The following is a 17022-nucleotide window of genomic DNA, read 5'->3' as shown; positions in this document are numbered from 1 at the left end:
GGACTCTGGTCTAGAGGATCCTAGAACTTGAGCTTTCTGGGATGATAGTTGGTGAGAAGTCATTGGGTGGGAAGTGAGTGACATTCTGTTTCAACCATTCTGAGCCCTTTGTGTATAGACCTTAGAACATCCTGGTAGCTGAAAATGTTGGATCACCAGGACCTCTGTGATGCTAACTCCAAAGTACGTTTTCAGTTCTCATTTTGTTTTGACTTCTCAGAGCATTTGACATGAACGCCACCTTTCTGAAATGTTTCCTTCTCTGAGGCAGCCACAACACCTAGACACAAAGCATAGCTCTCTCCCTTTCTTCCTTGGTTTTCCTTGCAGGTGCATCTCCTGCTGTCTGGTGGTGTTGGAACTCCCCAGAATTTGGTGCTGGGCCCTCTTCTCCTGTAGTCCTCTCTCCCTGGGCCAACTAATATATAGGCAAAGGGTCATAACTTCTTTCCTACAGCCCAAACTCCTGCTTGGAGCTTGGCTAGCAGTCTCTTCTTGGGTGTCTCACAGGTTCCTCAAACTTTCCATGTCCCGACCAAACATGTGATCTCTTCCCTCTCCCCACAGCAAAATCAAAATCCAATCCTTTCTGACATTCCCTTTCTTCACCACTCAGTTATGTAGGCCAGGAAGCAGGGAATCTCCTCAGAGACCCTGCTCTCACTCACCCCCGTAGCCAAACCATGAATTCAGGGGATTGTTTCCTTTGAATCGTTCCTTCAGATCTGCCTCTTTCTTCCCATCTGTACCCCTAGCTCCCTTGTCCAAGCTACCACCGTGTCCCTTCTGTCTCCCACTTCTACTCTTGCTTCCCACAACCCATTCCTTTTAAAAGTTACCTTTTTGAATTGCTGATCTGATCATGTCAGCCTCTTTTTTTGAGACAGAGTCTCACTCTGTTGCCCTGGCTAGAGTGCCATGGCATCAGCCTAGCTCACAGCAACCTCAGTCTCCTGGGCTCAAGTGATCCTCTTGCCTCAGCCTCCTGAGTAGCTGGGACTACAGGCATGCGCCACTGTGCCCGGCTAATTATATAGTGTGTGTGTGTGTGTGTGTGTATAGATATATATATAATTATTTTTAATAGTCCAGCTAATTTCTTTCTATTTTTTTATTTTAGTAAAGACGGGGTATTGCTCTTGCTCAGGCTGGTCTTGAACTCCTGAGCTCAAACGATCCGCCCACCTTGGCTTCCCAGAGTGCTAGGAGTACAGGCGTGACCCACCATACCCAGCCTCATCATGTCAACCTTTTGCTTAAAATCCTTCTGTGCTTACTCTCTGCCTCTGGCCAAGTTACATGGCTTTATCCTACCAGGTTCTCATGGTCTGACCCCTGCTGACCTTTTCAGCTTCTTTTCACAACATATTCCCCCTCATTCCCTGCTCTCCAGCCATGTTATCCTAAACCCTATGGCTTTCCCCCTGCCACAGGGCCTTTGCAGATGCTTTTCTTACTGGGTCTCCATGCCTTCACCTATTTCCCACACCCCAGTTCTCTCATAAGGAGGGTCTGCTCAGACTCCTTCCATGGGGAGTGCCCTCCTGGCTTTAGACAAAGTCCTCGCCTAGATTTCATGCTCTCAGGTACCATGTAGCTCTCCTTTGCATTTTGTGTGCCTATAAATTTTCAGTATTACGGGATTGTCTGTCTGCCTTTGTGAGATGCCGAACTAAGAGCAGGCTCTTGTGCTCAGTGCTATCTCCCTGCAGCTGCAGCAGCTGGTATGTAGCAGGGTGCGATGAAGAGTCATCGAAGGCTGGTTGCAGCTGGTGCCAGTTAGACATCTCAGGCACATTCCTCCCCTTGCCTGCCAGCGATTACACACGCTCTTGTCCATTCCTCTCATAAGTCCTAGATGTCCTCACCCCAGGTGACTTGTCAGTAACAGGGGTACCTCCTCTTCTGCCTCAGGACCTACTGGGAAATGGCAGGTACTCTGATTTCACATACAATCCTTTTAGGTCAAAAGGTAGGCAGTTGGTTATCAGAGTGGAGGAGTCGCTTTGTCCTCTTATTTGAGCCCTTTGAATGGCCATTGTTGGTTTGTAGACCCCACCTTTCAGAGCATTTCCTCCAGACTGGCCTTCTCGAAAGCCTCGCTGTCCCAGAGGAACCCCCTCCCTTGCACCCCTCTTGAGAGGAGGACTTTCCCCATCATCTCCCAAGTACCTCAGGGCCGCCGGTGCAATCGGTGTCATCTTGTTCCTTCCTCGTTCTTGCTTCCAACCATTTCCCTCCATTGAAAACCCCAGTTCCTTTGAGGCTCATGCCATGTGGCTCTACCACCCTTTGCCTTCCTGACAGCTGCTGTCCATTGGTGAAAGTTTCAGTACACAGCCTGCTTCCTGCCGTCGGTTCTCTGGCCTCGTATCTTAACCTCCTCAGCCCCTAACAATTTTTTCCCTCCATTCCTCCTCCATCATCTACTGACAAACATTCCCCAGAGCTTATCACCAGAAACTGACCTCACAGCTCACTTTGATACCCCTGTAGCCATGGCTCTGTGACCATCGAGACCTGCAGTGCAGACGCCACCACCTACCCACTCTCCACCCGCCTCCTGTCTCCTGTCCGCGTCGGCCAGCTGAGGACTCACACTCTGCCATGTGAGCCTTGCCTTCCGCATTCTCAGCTGCCTTTCTCCACCGCCTCTCTGTCATGCTGTTCTCCTGAAGCCCTGCCGAGCCCAGCAGCCTCTTGTCTTCTCTGTGCTGTGCCCAGCACTGAGCACTGTGCGAGGAGAACTGTACCGTTAGGCAGAGCAGCATCATTTTATGGTGTGGTGCCGAGCCTCGGGTGGGCATGCAAGCCAGAGCTGCTGACTTTCTGCAACAGGTTGGCCTTCCCGATGCGGGAGGTCTGTTTCAGGCCTCTCTTCTCCTGTCATGCCTCGCCCGTGTCTATGCTATGGGCTGCATAACCTGAGCCCTCGGCCGCTTCTCTCCTCATCCCTCGTCTTTGCATCGTGAGCCTTCTGCTGCGTCTGCGCCTGTCTTAGCCACTGGCTGTGCCCTATGGAAGGGCCGTCCCTGCCTGTGTTCCATGCTCCAGCTTCTCATCTGCTCTGGGGCCTCACTTGTTGACTTGTGCCTGACTTCTTACCTTCCTCACTGACTGCACCTCCTCAGCCCTGGACCGGCTCCATCCTCCCTCGGGTCACTGACTGGTGCCCTCCTTACTGTCCCGTCCCTGCTCTCTTTCCTGGCAAGACTTCTTGAGACGGTGTCTACTGTCTCTGCTTTCTCACTTCCCAATCTCTTTTTTAGAGAAAGTTTTGGAAGTATAGGAAAGTACAAAGAATAATGCAATAAACACCTTTATTCCCACCATACAGAATTGGTAACTTAACTTTTTTTTTTTTTTTTTTTTGAGACAGAGTCTCACTCTGTTGCCTAGACTACAGTGCCATGGCATCAGCCTAGCTCATAGCAACCTCAAACTCCTGGGCTCAAGCGATCCTCCTGCCTCAGACTCCCAAGTTGCTGGGACTACAGGCATGCACCACCATGCCTGGCTAATTTTTTCTATATATTTTTAGTTGTCCAGCTAACTTCTTTCTATTTTTTTAGTAGAGATGAGGTCTCGCTCTTGCTCAGGCTCTTCTCGAACTCCTGAGTTCAAATGATCCTCCCGCTTTGGCCTCCCAGAGTGCTAGGATTGCAGGCGTGAGCCACCGTGGCCGGCCAGGAACTTAATTTTATCATATTGCTTGATTCCAATCTTTTTTTATTAATTTATTTTGATCTTTTTATTTCAAACTAATTTTAGACTTACAGAAAAAATACAAAAATAGTACAGACCATTCTTGCACACCCTGTACCCAGCTTCCCTAATGTCCTGTAATCTATCTTCTGTAACCACAGTACAGTGATCAAAAGCAGGACATTAACATGGGTCTAATAATAGGAGCTAAACTACACACCTTATTTGAATTTTATACAAGCTTTTTCACTGATGTTTTCTTTTGTTCTATCCCAGAATTTAGTGAGGATCCCAACATTGCATTTGGCTCTTTCTCCTAAGTCCTTTTCAACGTGTAACAGTTCTTTTTGTTATTTATAATCCTGACACTTGTGAAGAGTACTTATCAGTTATTTTGGAGATTGTCTCCTCACTTTTGGTTTGCCTAATGCTTTCTCATGATTGGAATGATGTTATGCATTTTTGGCTAGAATATCATGGAAATGCTTTTATGTCTTCTCAAGACCCTAATATTATCGTTATTCTTTGGTTTTTTTGGGGAGGGGCCAGAATCTTGCTCTGTTACCCTGACTAGAGTGCCATGGCATCAGCCTACCTCATAGCAACCTCAAACTCTTGGGCTTAAGCGATCCTTCTGCCTCAGCCTCCCGAGTAGCTGGGACTACAGGCACGCACCACCATGCCTGGCTAATTTTTTCTATATATTTTTAGTTGTCCAATTAATTTCTTTCTATTTTTAGTAGAGACGGGGTCTCACTCTTGCTCAGGCTGGTCTCGAACTCCTGACATCAAGCTATCCTCCCACCTCGGCCTCCCAGCATGCTAGGATTATAGGCGTGAGCTGCCATGCCTGGCCTTGTTTTTGTTTTTGTCACCAACAATTTCCATGTTGCCATATCCAGTGGCCACTTCTGTTTGACCCTCAGCAGTGTCCGACACAGAATGCCCGTCTCCTCCTGATACCAGGCATCTTCCCTTCACCTTGCCTCCTGCTCCTTCTTCTTCTTGCCCAAATTTAAATCAGTTTTTCAAATGATGGCTTGCCGACCTCTAAGGGGGCATGAAATGCTAGCATTTTTGTTGCTTTTTAAAATGAAATAGAGAAGTAAATATTAGAAAACGTCAGCCAGTTGTGAGGGTAAGTACTGCTTTGTATAATGTTTGTCTTAGGAATGTGTTTGTTATGCCTTGTGAGATGCCTTTCTTACTGTGGTGACAGTCAGTTTGGAAGCCACAGCTCTACATGTTGGGACTTCTCAGGCCCTGTGCTGGTTCCTTTGTCCCTCAGGGATCACAGCCAGTTTGTGAGCTTTACATGTCACCAACATGTTGAGGACTTCTGAATATATTTGGCCCAGACATTTCTGTAAGCTCCAGCCCACCCGGCAGTGTCCCTCACTTGTCCAGGCTGATTTTGTTCTCTTGCTTTTCCTGAATGCCCAGTTCCAGTGGGACCGGCCCCTCTTCGTGCCTTGGATGCACCGCCTTGTTCCTTCCTCAGCGCCTGGTGTTCCTGCCGGGCTGCTTATGGCTCCTTCCAACCCCCCAGGTCTCAGATCAGTTCAGTGTTGCCTCCTCAGAAATACCCACCCTGTCACACTGTCACATCAGTCACCCTCTGTGTCCTTTATGGCTGTGGCCTAGTCTGCAGCTGCACGTGCTCATTTATTGTCTACTTCTCTCTCTCTCTCTGCTGTGAGCCACACGTGGGCAGGGGTCTTATATGCCTCATTCTCTGTTTCCCTGGTGCTTGACACAGTGGCGGGTGCATAGTTGACATTCCTAAGTGTTTTCTGGGTGAATGTATGAGAATCTTTACCTCAGAGTGGAAGTAAATAGTTTCAAGTTGAGGATATGGATCTTCTCTTCTGAAAAAGTAGTATCAGTTTTCCCTCATCTGTCACCAGCTATGGTTTATGGCCTATGGCTGGACCAGGGCATGGTGGGAGTTGGACTGAGCCACGTCTGTCCCGCTCATTACCATGCTCATTTTCTTTAAATAGCAAGCGGGAAGGTATTTGCAAACTTAGTGATTACAAAAAGACCACCAGCAGTGACTACACTCCAAGATTACCTGCCATCCTTCTTAAGCAATCTTTTGTACCTTGGTGTTCTCTCATCATGTTTTCTTCTCTCATGTTCTACCCTCTACACACCCTCCCCTCTTTCTTCCTATTTTGAATAAATATTGAACTGCAATGTTATGTAAGCACAAAGATTCTTTTTGTTTACATTGTTCAGAACAATGCTAAAGAGAAATGGAAAGTTCTTAAGGCTCCTTCCATCTTCTCTGCACCACTTCTGGGAATGGGTTGACTCAGCTCTGGCTAGTGTATTCAATCCAAGTACCAGTGCCAGAAGTAAATAGAAGTCAGCTCCAAGAATCCTTTGTTCCAAGTGGACATGGTGTACAAAATGCTGAACTTCTTGAAGTAATAAAGTAGGGTTTAAATCTACATATAAAAGTTGAAGTTCATGATCTGTCTGGGCAACGTAATGAGACCTTGTCTCTGTAACAAATAAAAACCATCTGGGCATGGTGGCATGTACTTGTAGTTCCAGCTACTCAAGAGGCTGGGGTGGGGAGATCGCTTGAGCCCAGGGGTTTATGGTTACAAGTGTGCTATTATTATGTCACTGCACTCCAGCCCAGGCAACAGTTCAAGACCCTGTCTCAAAAGGGGGTAAAAAATTGAGATTTTAAACTTAAAGGGATATTTAGCATTGAACACATATATGTCTTTTTTTGTTGTTATTGTTTTTGGGGGGGGGTCTTATTCTGTCCCCCAGGCTAGAGTGTGGTGATCACAGCTCACTGCAGCCTCAAACTCCTGGGCTCAAGTAATCTTCGTCCCTCAGCCTCCTGAGTAACTGGGACCACAGGTGCATACCACCACACTGGGCTATTTTCTTAAAACAATTTTGTGGGGATGGTGTCTCACCGTGTTGCCCAGGCTGGTCTCAAACTCTTGGCTTCAAGTGACCCTCCCACCATGTCTTCCCAACCTCCCACCATGTCTTCCCAGAGTGTTGGGATTACTGGCATGAGCTGTGGCACCCAGTATATATGTGTTTTATACAGTGCCAACCTTGATGCTCTTCAGCTTAGTCATTCTATAATGCTGGAAGTTGGAAAGTTGAAGAATAAATTTTAATTCTGACAAAATTCTGGATACCTAGACATTTTGGGTGTCTTCATCCTCTGCTCTATGAGAAGTGAGTTAGAATTCTGTGGGAAATTCTACAGATGGCAAAGGGCTGTGAAGAGCCACAAATGGCAGATTACCTGGCCTAGGAGCTGAGTCGAGCACCCTCTTCTCCCACACTACCCACCTCTTTGCTTTGCACTGTGCACAGTGTGGGAGACGCCACAGCTCCAGGGCACGCTCTTCCCTGCGTAGCAGTGGAGCGTATATCCAGGTAGTGATTTTGTGGGTGCTTTGCAGACCTTGGGGTACACTCCTGGAGAGTTTCTCTCATACTGGGCTTTTAGGTAAAATGAGGCCAGCAGTGACTGTACCTCCTGGATCAGTTTACTGTAAAGATTAAATAAGTGGTTGAAAACCTTTTCCACCTAAATAGAGATATTAGGTATTTGTTGTCAATCTCTAAGGGTTTAAGAAATTAAACTTTCTGAGTATCCTGCTCTAAAATCAATTAACTACAGCCTGGGCAACATAGTGAGACCCCGTCTCTACAAGAAATTAAGAAATTAACCAGGCATGGTGAGGCACCCTTGTGTTCCCAGCTACTCAGGAGGCAGGAAAATCACTTGAGCCCAGGAGTTCCAGGCTGCAGCGAGCTATGATCAGGCCACTGCACTCCAGCCTGGGTAACAGATTGAGACCCTGTCTCTAAACAAATAGATAAAAATAAAAATCCATTAACTTGGTAGATTAATGCTATATCTGTATTGTCACACAAAACCTCAAATTAGGAAACATTAAGCTTCACAAGATAATGGTTAGACCATAATTGTGGGGATTATATAAGATGGGGGTTGGACCATAATTGTAGGGGATTACCAACAAATCCGTTTGCCCCCACAAAATGTAAAAGTGACCAACTGATTTTTTACTTTAATGTGGTTTATATCTTTTGGAAGTAGCTTTTTTTTTTCTTACTAACTCTAATATTATGGTTGTAAGCCTATGGGTTGTCCTCTTTGTTTCTTAGTTCTTTTTTTGTAAGGTGAGTGTGTTTTAAACAATGTTTCTCTGTGGTCCTGTTCCCCACAGCATGTTTCCTCACAGGGGTGAATTACAATCCTCTGAAAACTTTTACACACCTGTGGGCACCTGTCCTTAGATACATCCACTTAGATGCTCAGGCTTAGGACCTAGGAGTCTCCATTTGTACAAGCTAAGAGATTCACGTGCGCCTCTAGTTGAGCATGGCTCCTTTCCACTCTACTACCCCAGCAGATGTACACTCTTAAGCTGTAATTTGCTGTTTAAGGGGAAAGGCATGAATTTGGATTGAGACCAAAGGATAGATTTTGAAGGCAGAATGATTATAGATCCCACGTTAGTTATTAGGACAGAAGATCCAACATATGAGCATTACAGAGATTTTGGCAAGACAGACATTAAACTACAGAGGAAAAGGTTGGGTGTGTAAGCCGAAAATAGAAACCTGGAATGCTCCACGATAGGGTACTCTTTGGACCAAAAAGCCATAGATCCTGGACCTACATCAGTAATTCTCCAGCTTATTGGATCCATAGAGCAAGTTAGTAGGCAGGGGCCCTGTGCACGCTTTGCTTTTCACCAGACACTCTTGACCAAAAGCAAATCAGCTCTCACCAGAAAGGATGGTATTATGTGGCTTTTGATAAGATCCACAGGTGAAACTCATGTATACGTTGTAAAATCAACAGAAGCAGTAAACGTGCTTTATTGTTCACTCCCATTGTCCTGGTGACCTAAATTGTATTTGAATTTTAAATCTCATCGATATAGTGTAATGCTTACAAGCATGGATCCTGAAAATCACATGATCTGTGACTATGGAACCTCTCTGTCTTCTGTTTTAAATGGGGATGATGATAATGACAATACCCACATCAAAGAATAGTGTGATGATTGAACTGTTCCTATGAAAGCACTTCTGATGCCTGGCACACAGCAAACACTCATTAAACACCTCTTTGTCGCCATCTGTTGTAGGGGGCTGAGGCCATGGTTCTGGAGAGCGTTATGTTTGCCATTCTTGCAGAGAGGTCACTTGGGCCCAAACTCTATGGCATCTTTCCCCAAGGCCGACTGGAGCAGTTCATCCCGGTAAGAGTTGTTCATAAATGTGCAGTTGACATGTGCCACAGACAGAAGGTGGCTCTTTGTGTCATTGATATAAGAACCTGAAATGCTGAGGTTTGATTATTAAATCTGATCTATGTCATTAGACTGTATCAGAAATCAAGAAAAGCAAAATTTCTTTTGAACATATATTATAAACTCTTTCTTTCCTAAGACATATTCATCCGAATTTACAATATAAATCAAATTTACTATTCCATCGTCCCTCAGGCTGCCTTGTGGGGTGAGAGTAGTTGAGGCAGGACTGCGAGGAAATTAGCTACTTTTTTTCCACGGAACCAAGTCTCTAAGATAGGGGTCGCCACAGAGGATGAGGAAATGAATAGGCAACAGAGAGAAATAAAAGAATACACAGCGACTAAGGTATAGTTTATAGTTTTATATATATATATATATATATATATATATATATATATATATATATATATATATATATAAAGATCAGATATAACACAGCGGTGAGTACCTAGGAGACTGGCATACCTCTGTAAATGCTAGCAGTATGGTTAGATTCATACAGGTTTTTATAATCACAGACATCAATTACCAGTTGTCAGGGTAACATATTTGCATATCAGGGAATGCAGTTGCTAGGGGATACAGGTAGTAGGTTAGGGTCAAAAGTCCTAAGGGTGCTTTTAATCTATCTAGGTGAACAAACATGTACAAAGTCTTTCAGGGGCTAACTTCTAAATTCTAAGAGGTAGTCATCAATTAACAAAAGTAAAACAAAAGAGGTATAGTTACTCTATATTTTTTTGATTAGTTAGGGTGGACTTAAAGGTAGACAGACAGGAGAGAACAGGAAGCCCGTCTCTAATAAACAGATTGTTTATAACCACCGGGGCACTTCTCTGGGCAAAGTGTGCTCATTGTCTCCGGCTCTCATCCTGTGGGCCATATTTGCCTTGTCTTGTCTTTCAAGACACAGGGAAGCTCATAGATTTTGAGATACCGGCAAGCTTTCCTGGAAAACATCCCTACTGGAGATTAGAGAACTCTCCTATGATAGCAGCCTCTAATAAGTGAGCCATTGAGTCCACACATTCTTTTAGAGCAAAACCTTGCAAACTCTTGTTTCTGTCTTTAATATAGTAATATTGGGTTATATAATAAAATAATGATCTTATGAGCCACATTTCATTAATTCCTCAATCATATTTTCCCAACACTGCTTTACCCTGAACCTTTCCCCTTTACACCTTGTTCCTCTCAACTTCTAGGACCCTTCTTTATAGAACTCGCTGCTAGAACACCTTGGCCCTGACCACATCTTGCCACATTGCTGCCCATGGCCCCATGGGGCCATTGCTGTTCTTTTTTCTCGTCTCCCAGTCCATCCCTGGGTGGTTCATGCTCTCCCACTGTTCAGAGTCTCCCATCTGCCCCATCTTCCTTGTCCCCATTTGCTGGTCAAATTCCTCTTAGAATTTCGAGGCAGCCAGGATTGTGCTACCTTGTCCAGAGGCATTTTTAATGCTGCCAAAACATTTATCAGTGTGCCACGTCTTAGGGACATACGTGTACATCTAAAATAGCTCTGGCTCCTACCTGTACACACACACCATGCTCTGCGTGATGCTTCACACAGCTAGAACCTTGTCAACTGTGACTGTGAAAGGGTGACCATGGGACCTTGGAACTGTCATGTTTTGTTGGCCTTGCTGATCCTTATTGGTCTACATTCCTCTTCCTAGCTAGTTTTGGAGATTTGATAAAAGAGTCCACATCTTGGCCAGGCGCAGTGGCTCACGCCTGTAATCCTAGCACTCTGGGAGGCCGAGGTGGGTGGATCATTTGAGCTCAGGAGTTTGAGACCAGCCTGAGCAAGAGTGAGACCCCGTCTCTACCAAAAATAGAAAGAAGTTAATTGGACAGCTAAAAATATATATAGAAAAAATTAGCCGGGCATGGTGGCGCATGCCTGTAGTCCCAGCTACTCGGGAGGCTGAGGCAGGAGGATTTCTTGAGCCCAGGAATCTGAGGTTGCTGTGAGCTAGGCTGACGCCACGGCACTCTAGCTCGGGCAACAGAGTGAGACTCTGTCTCAAAAAAAAAAAAAGATTCCACATCTTAACTGAGTGTAAGCTTCTGTCTTCTCCTGCCCTGCTGCACGGGGTGTCTTGCAACTCCACAGCGTGTAGACGGGGCCTAGCCCAAGGGCCCCTGGCTGCTAAGGGTTGCTCTGCTGCATCTAGCTGGGGGCTGGAGGAAGGGACTCCTTTGTCTGATTCCACAGCCCAGAAAGAGGGGGCCTTTTTGTGATCTGCCTCCCCAGAAGGGGTATCTTCTTTGAGTTGACACATGGCATTGTCCATTGGTGCTGGCTGCCAAGCCTGAGGGGTGTATTTAGGTGAATGGACAGTGCCTTCACCAGGCCAGCTTTTACCTTTTCCCTGATTCCTGGCTGTGTTTTTATTTATAATTTCCCCAGTAAAGGTAGTAACATCTATCAGGTATGAGAATTAAATGAATAATAAAGTATCTTCCAACCTCAAGGGGAAGTTTGGTACACATGCCACGGGTGGTCGTGCCAGACAGTAGCAAAGTGTGTTTGCTGATGTAGACAGATGTCCCCAGCATTTCATAAAGCCAGGCTGCAGAACGTCATCCATCCTATTAGCCTAAAACAACATGCCCATCATGATTAGTAATATTTGAAAGAATTTTGTAAATATAAAACTTCATATGGTTATGAGTAGCAATATGGATGAATCTGAGAAGTATAATATTGAGTGATAAAACACAATTGTAAGAGACTATAAATAGTATCATACCACTTTTATAAAGCCTGATAAAAGCAAATTTAAAAATTGTTTATGAATAAGTGCATGTGTGGTAAAAGTTCTCTTTTTAGAAATGGTAAGGAAATTAACACAATTCAGAATAACGGTAATGTCTTGGGGACAGAAGGGGCAGCGATCAGGACACATGGGTTGTAGCATCTGTGGAATTGATTTTGTTCTAGTTTTTTAGTTCTATATATACTCTTTTGTATGTATTTATATTGTTTACTATATCGTGAAGATTTTTTAAAAGTTCTATTAAATACTAGGTTTGAACCATATGATATTGCCAATATTCAACTGTTTTTGACCCACAAAAATGCCAATTTCATTTGATTCAAGCTAATACTACATGTTATTTCTAGGTTTACTTTTTTTTTTTTTTTTTTTAAGAGATGAGTCTCCCTCTGTTGCCGGGCTAGAGTGCAGCGTCGCCATCATAGCTCACTGCAGCCTTGAACTCCTGGGCTCAAGTGATCCTCCTGCCTCAGCTTCTCGAGTACCTGGGACTACAGGCATGCACTACCACACCTGGCTAATTTTTAAAGTTTTTTTAGAGATAGGGTCTCAATATGTTGCCCAGGGTGGTCTCAAACTCCTGGCCCCAAGCACACCTCCCACCTCAGCATCTCGAGTCAGTGGGATTACAGGCATGAGCTAGGTTTACACTTTAGCACTGGACAGGATGAGATGAATTCCATCTCGTCTGATTTCTGTAGCCTTTCAAAGGATATGTGAGAGTAGCGACACCTAAGAATGGTAGATGGTTTCTGTTTCTCTTTTTCTGTGCTGGGGGAAGAACTTGGACTATTGAGGTTTGTTTGTCTTTGAGTACGTTAGCTTTAAGTTTTCCATGTTACCAAACAGATTACTGGCATTTTTGAAAATTGAGTGAGCTGCCTTAAGGAGTCCTATGTGTCCTAGACTCCCTGATAATTTGTTGAGAATGTTGGAGACGATTCCAGAGTTGAGTAGAAGATGGAAGAGCTTTTAGTTCTGATTCTAAGACATTTGCCCTCTCTTGAGACTTACTCTGGGTCTCACATGCATTGTGACCTGTAGCAGCTCTGCAAGAGACTTAATATCATACTTCTCATTTTATAGAATCGGGAAAATGAGGCACAGAGGTCTGATGTAACTTGCCTGTGGTCAAGTAGCTTTGAAATGAGTATTAAAGCCAGAATTTGATCTGGGGTTTTTCTAACTTGGGAGCATCCATTCTTAACCCCTGTGTTGTACTGCTTTGCATTTTCAGAGAAATACCTCTTCAGGTTCATGTGAAGAAGCTATAGAGGTCTCAGGCAATCAGAAGCTCCCATGGGCATCCCGTAAAACTCCAGGCTGCGTGAGGGCAAGTGCAGGCCCCAGAGGCTCAGAGAAAGTCCTCCTTGATTCTGTTTTTTTGTTCAGCTTTGCCCTCAGACACCCGTTCTGTGCCAGGCCAGGGGCTGACACCACCACTGGGAGCAGCTGGAGGGGGTTCCTCCCGAACTCATGGCACGTCTCCTGGTTAGAGCATGTTCTGGGCACCGCCCCTTCCCCACAACACATGAGAGTAGAACGTTCCAGCCTGTGGAAGAGCTAGGAGCTGGGTCTTGTGGTAAACTGCTGGAGCCATGGACTTTTAGTGTTAGCTGAGAATGAATAGACTTATTCTGTGTGGGTTTTGAGGGCAGAATCACAGGAAAGTATGCTTTCCTAGAATCTTAGGAAAGCAAATTAAAAATTCAGTAAGATGTAAGGAAGAACTTTCTGACAAAAAGGGTTCAAAATGAAATAGACCTTTGGGGGTAGCCTGCTCCCCGCTGTAGAAGTGCCATAGCAATTGCTGGGTCACCATCTGTGGGAACAACAGTGTTCATTCTTAAGGGAATTTTGTGCATTGGGTGAGATTTAAATGCACTATAAAAACTAGCTTCTGGTTCTTAAAGTTGTGTAATCTTACACTTTTTAGGTCACCTGGGTAAATGTCAGTTTTTAATTCTCTTTTTTATTTCAGAGCCGGCGATTAGATACTGAAGAATTAAGTTTGCCAGATATTTCTGCAGAAATAGCTGAGAAAATGGCCACATTTCATGGTATGAAAATGCCATTCAATAAGGAACCAAAATGGCTTTTTGGCACAATGGAAAAGTAAGTGGTCAAATCACTTGGTCCTAGCTTAGTTTTACATTAGTGGCTCCTGGAAGTGCCAGCAGTGAGAGTTTGTTTGCTACGATAGTCAGAGGTCTTCCTGTTTGTCTCATGTGTAAGTCTTTTTTGTATGTAAAAGTCAATTCCTGAGCCAAGGAAGACTTGTTTACAAAAATGCTACTATACAGGTTGATAGGCCAAAAATCGGCTTCCTGGAATGCCGCGACTCTCCAAGCCCGCTCTTCTTGGTTATGGTGGTCAGAGGGGTTTCCACTTCTACTGTGGCTGTGCTGGTGTTGAACTTGAATGTTTAACCCAGGCAGAGCCCCAAGAGCCAGGGCGTGGTGAGTTGAGTGGTGATTCTTTGTTCTCTTTCTCTCATTAACAGATATCTAAATCAAGTGCTGAGAATTAAATTTACTGGAGAATCCAAAATTAAACAGCTCCACAAATTCCTTAGTTACAATCTGCCTTTGGAACTGGAAAACCTGAGGTGAGTATTTGCTTCTGTTTCCTGACTTAGTAAGTACATCTGTCCAGAAATTTAAATATTCCTAGTCACTAAAGCTGTTTGTTGCCAGTAAACATTGATTAAGCTTGCCTTATGTTTGGTATTTTGTGTTGGTTTTGCAGAATGAATTTGAACAGATGAGTTTTGTCATTTGGAATTAGAGTTTTCTGTGAATGCTGTCACTTCGCCTCTAGTTAGTAAGTGAAGGTTTTGTGGAGAAAGGAAGATGTCAGAGAATGGTTTGGTGACTAGGGCAGTAGGTTTTAGGGGAGGGGTAGTGGGAGCAGGCTAGGGAGTGTAAGAGGGGTGAGGGAAAGAGTTCAGCCACAGCTTTGGAGGGAGCAGAGGAAGAATCTTGATCCTGATCTCTGAGTCGAGGCCACTGTGGTGTCCTCAGGGTGACACTGGGTGCAGGCTACTTGCATACCTACCCTGACAAGTATTTACGCCTTTATTTTTTTTTATTTATTTTTTATTTTATTTTATTTTTTTTTTTTGAGACAGAGTCTCGCTTTGTTGCCCAGGCTAGAGTGAGTGCCGTGGGGTCAGCCTAGCTCACAGCAACCTCAGACTCCTGGGCTCGAGTGATCCTGCTGCCTCAGCCTCCCGAGTAGCTGGGACTACAGGCATGCGCCACAGTGCCCGGCTAATTTTTTTTATATATATATCAGTTGGCCAATTAATTTCTTTCTATTTATAGTAGAGACGGGGTCTCGCTCTTGCTCAGGCTGTTTTTGAACTCCTGACCTTGAGCAATCCGCCCGCCTCGGCCTCCCAAGAGCTAGGATTACAGGCGTGAGCCACAGCGCCCGGCCAATTTACGCCTTTAATTACTGAAATATTCGAGTATCTCCTGTGCTGGGCATTATGAATATCTTTATAGGATACATGTGATATATTTATACAGGCATACAATGTGAGTTAATCAAATCAGGGTAATTGAATTATCTGTCATCTTAGGCAATTAACATTTCTTTGTGTTAGGAACATTCCAATTCCAGTCTTACTTATTTTAAAGTATACCCCAACTTATTGTTGATTATAGTCACTTTGTCGTGCTATCAAATATTATTCATTCTAACTAACTATATTTTTGTACCCATTAACCATCCCCACTCTATCCCCCACTCTCCCTGCTCTCCTTCCCAGCCTCTGGTAACCATCATTGTACTCTCTGTTGCCATGAGATCAATTGTTTTTAATATTTAAGGAGCTTTTATTTTATTAGGAAGACAGAAAACTAGTAAACAAATACAATAATGCCAAATTATAATAAATGCTATGATGGAGACACAGACCAGAGTAGCCCAATACAGAGGGATCTGCTTTGGGTCACTGGTCAGGGGAGGGACGGTACAAGCCAGGGCCAGCAGAGTGAGGCCCAGCTGCCGAGGATTGGCGTGCTCAGAGAGGAACCGCATGTGCAGAGGCCTGGCAGTGGGAAGGTGCTGGAGTGCTGAGGAGCCTGTGGGGATTGCTGCTGGCATGTGCAGTGGAGCTTCATAATGACACAATTTTCAGAATTCACATGACAGATATCACACAGGGACCCTGTGTTGCTTTGGAGCACTAATGCTGTGCTGAGCATGCTGAGAGAGCAGACTGCTCGCATCTTACTGAAAGCTTGATAGGTAACAGTGAAACCTTCCTTTTTCAGATCACTGCTAGAATCTACTCCATCTCCAGTTGTATTTTGTCACAATGACTGTCAAGAAGGTAAGAATTGCTACGTTATGCTAAAGATGGGGTTCATGTGTATACTTAGAAGATTACCTCCAGTGTGTATGATAAACGCCAGATGCCCATCAAGAGAGTATTAGATATATTAAATTATGATGTAGCCAATGAAGTGTCATATAAATAAAAAGGAAAAGTTTTGTAATGAATATTTTGTAAATAAAGGTACATTTAACTACAATTTCTCATTTTCCCTATGTATGGTGACTTTTGGGACATGCTGTATTAAAAAGAATGATAGTTCTAATATATCAATAGGAAAATCTCTAAATATATTGAAGAGAAAAAAGCAAGTTTTAGGAAAACATGTAGAGTATCATTGTGTTTTTTTTTAAAAAAAGTACATAGAAATGATCTGGGCCAAGTGTGGTGGCTTGTGCCTGTAGTTGTAGCCTCAGGAGGCCAAGGCGGGAGGATCACTTGAGTCCAGGAGTTGGAGGCTGCAGATAGTGCCATTGTACTCCAGCCTGGGTGACAGGATAGACCCTGTCACTGAAGGAAAAAAAAATCTGAAAAGAATATTCACTAAACTTGGGGATAAAGGACTTAAACTTTCTAAGTCCCATGTTATCTTTTCATTGTTTAGCTTTTTCTGGTTAATCTAAAAAGCAGTAAAGGAACAAGATCCCCCCCCCCCCCACATGCCCTTCTGCACCATGCAGCACAGTGAGCTTTATTAAAGCCACCTCCTTGCTTGCTTTATTTCTTTTTTTTTTTTTAGACAGAGTCTTACTCTGTTGCCTGGGCTAGAGTGCTGTGGTATCAGCCTAACTCACAGCAACCTCAGACTCCTGGGCTCAAGCGATCCTTCTGCTTCAGCCTTCCGAGTAGC

The 17022-nt window shown here is 44.3% G+C and overlaps 2 protein-coding genes across 6 annotated transcripts in view; both read left to right on the top strand.

The window, feature by feature from the left end:
- Nucleotides 1-17022, top strand: part of ACY3 (aminoacylase 3) — a 189597-nt gene that overhangs the window by 70397 nt on the left and 102178 nt on the right. The gene's annotated exons all lie outside the window — the stretch shown is intronic.
- CHKA (choline kinase alpha) overlaps nt 1-17022 on the top strand; it is a 69334-nt gene that overhangs the window by 37236 nt on the left and 15076 nt on the right. For all 5 annotated transcript variants that reach the window (XM_076001685.1, XM_076001688.1, XM_076001686.1 and 2 more), the window contains 4 exons: nt 8874-8987; nt 13809-13942; nt 14331-14435; nt 16111-16169. In XM_076001685.1, the coding sequence (XP_075857800.1) occupies nt 8874-8987; nt 13809-13942; nt 14331-14435; nt 16111-16169 (412 nt within the window). The remainder of the gene's footprint in view (nt 1-8873; nt 8988-13808; nt 13943-14330; nt 14436-16110; nt 16170-17022) is intronic.

This window comes from Microcebus murinus, chromosome 4 (assembly GCF_040939455.1).
Source record: "Microcebus murinus isolate Inina chromosome 4, M.murinus_Inina_mat1.0, whole genome shotgun sequence".
Classification (NCBI taxonomy): Eukaryota; Metazoa; Chordata; class Mammalia; order Primates; family Cheirogaleidae; genus Microcebus; species Microcebus murinus.
Note: the sequence above shows the minus strand (reverse complement) of the source record. Positions and strands in the feature narration are given on the sequence as shown.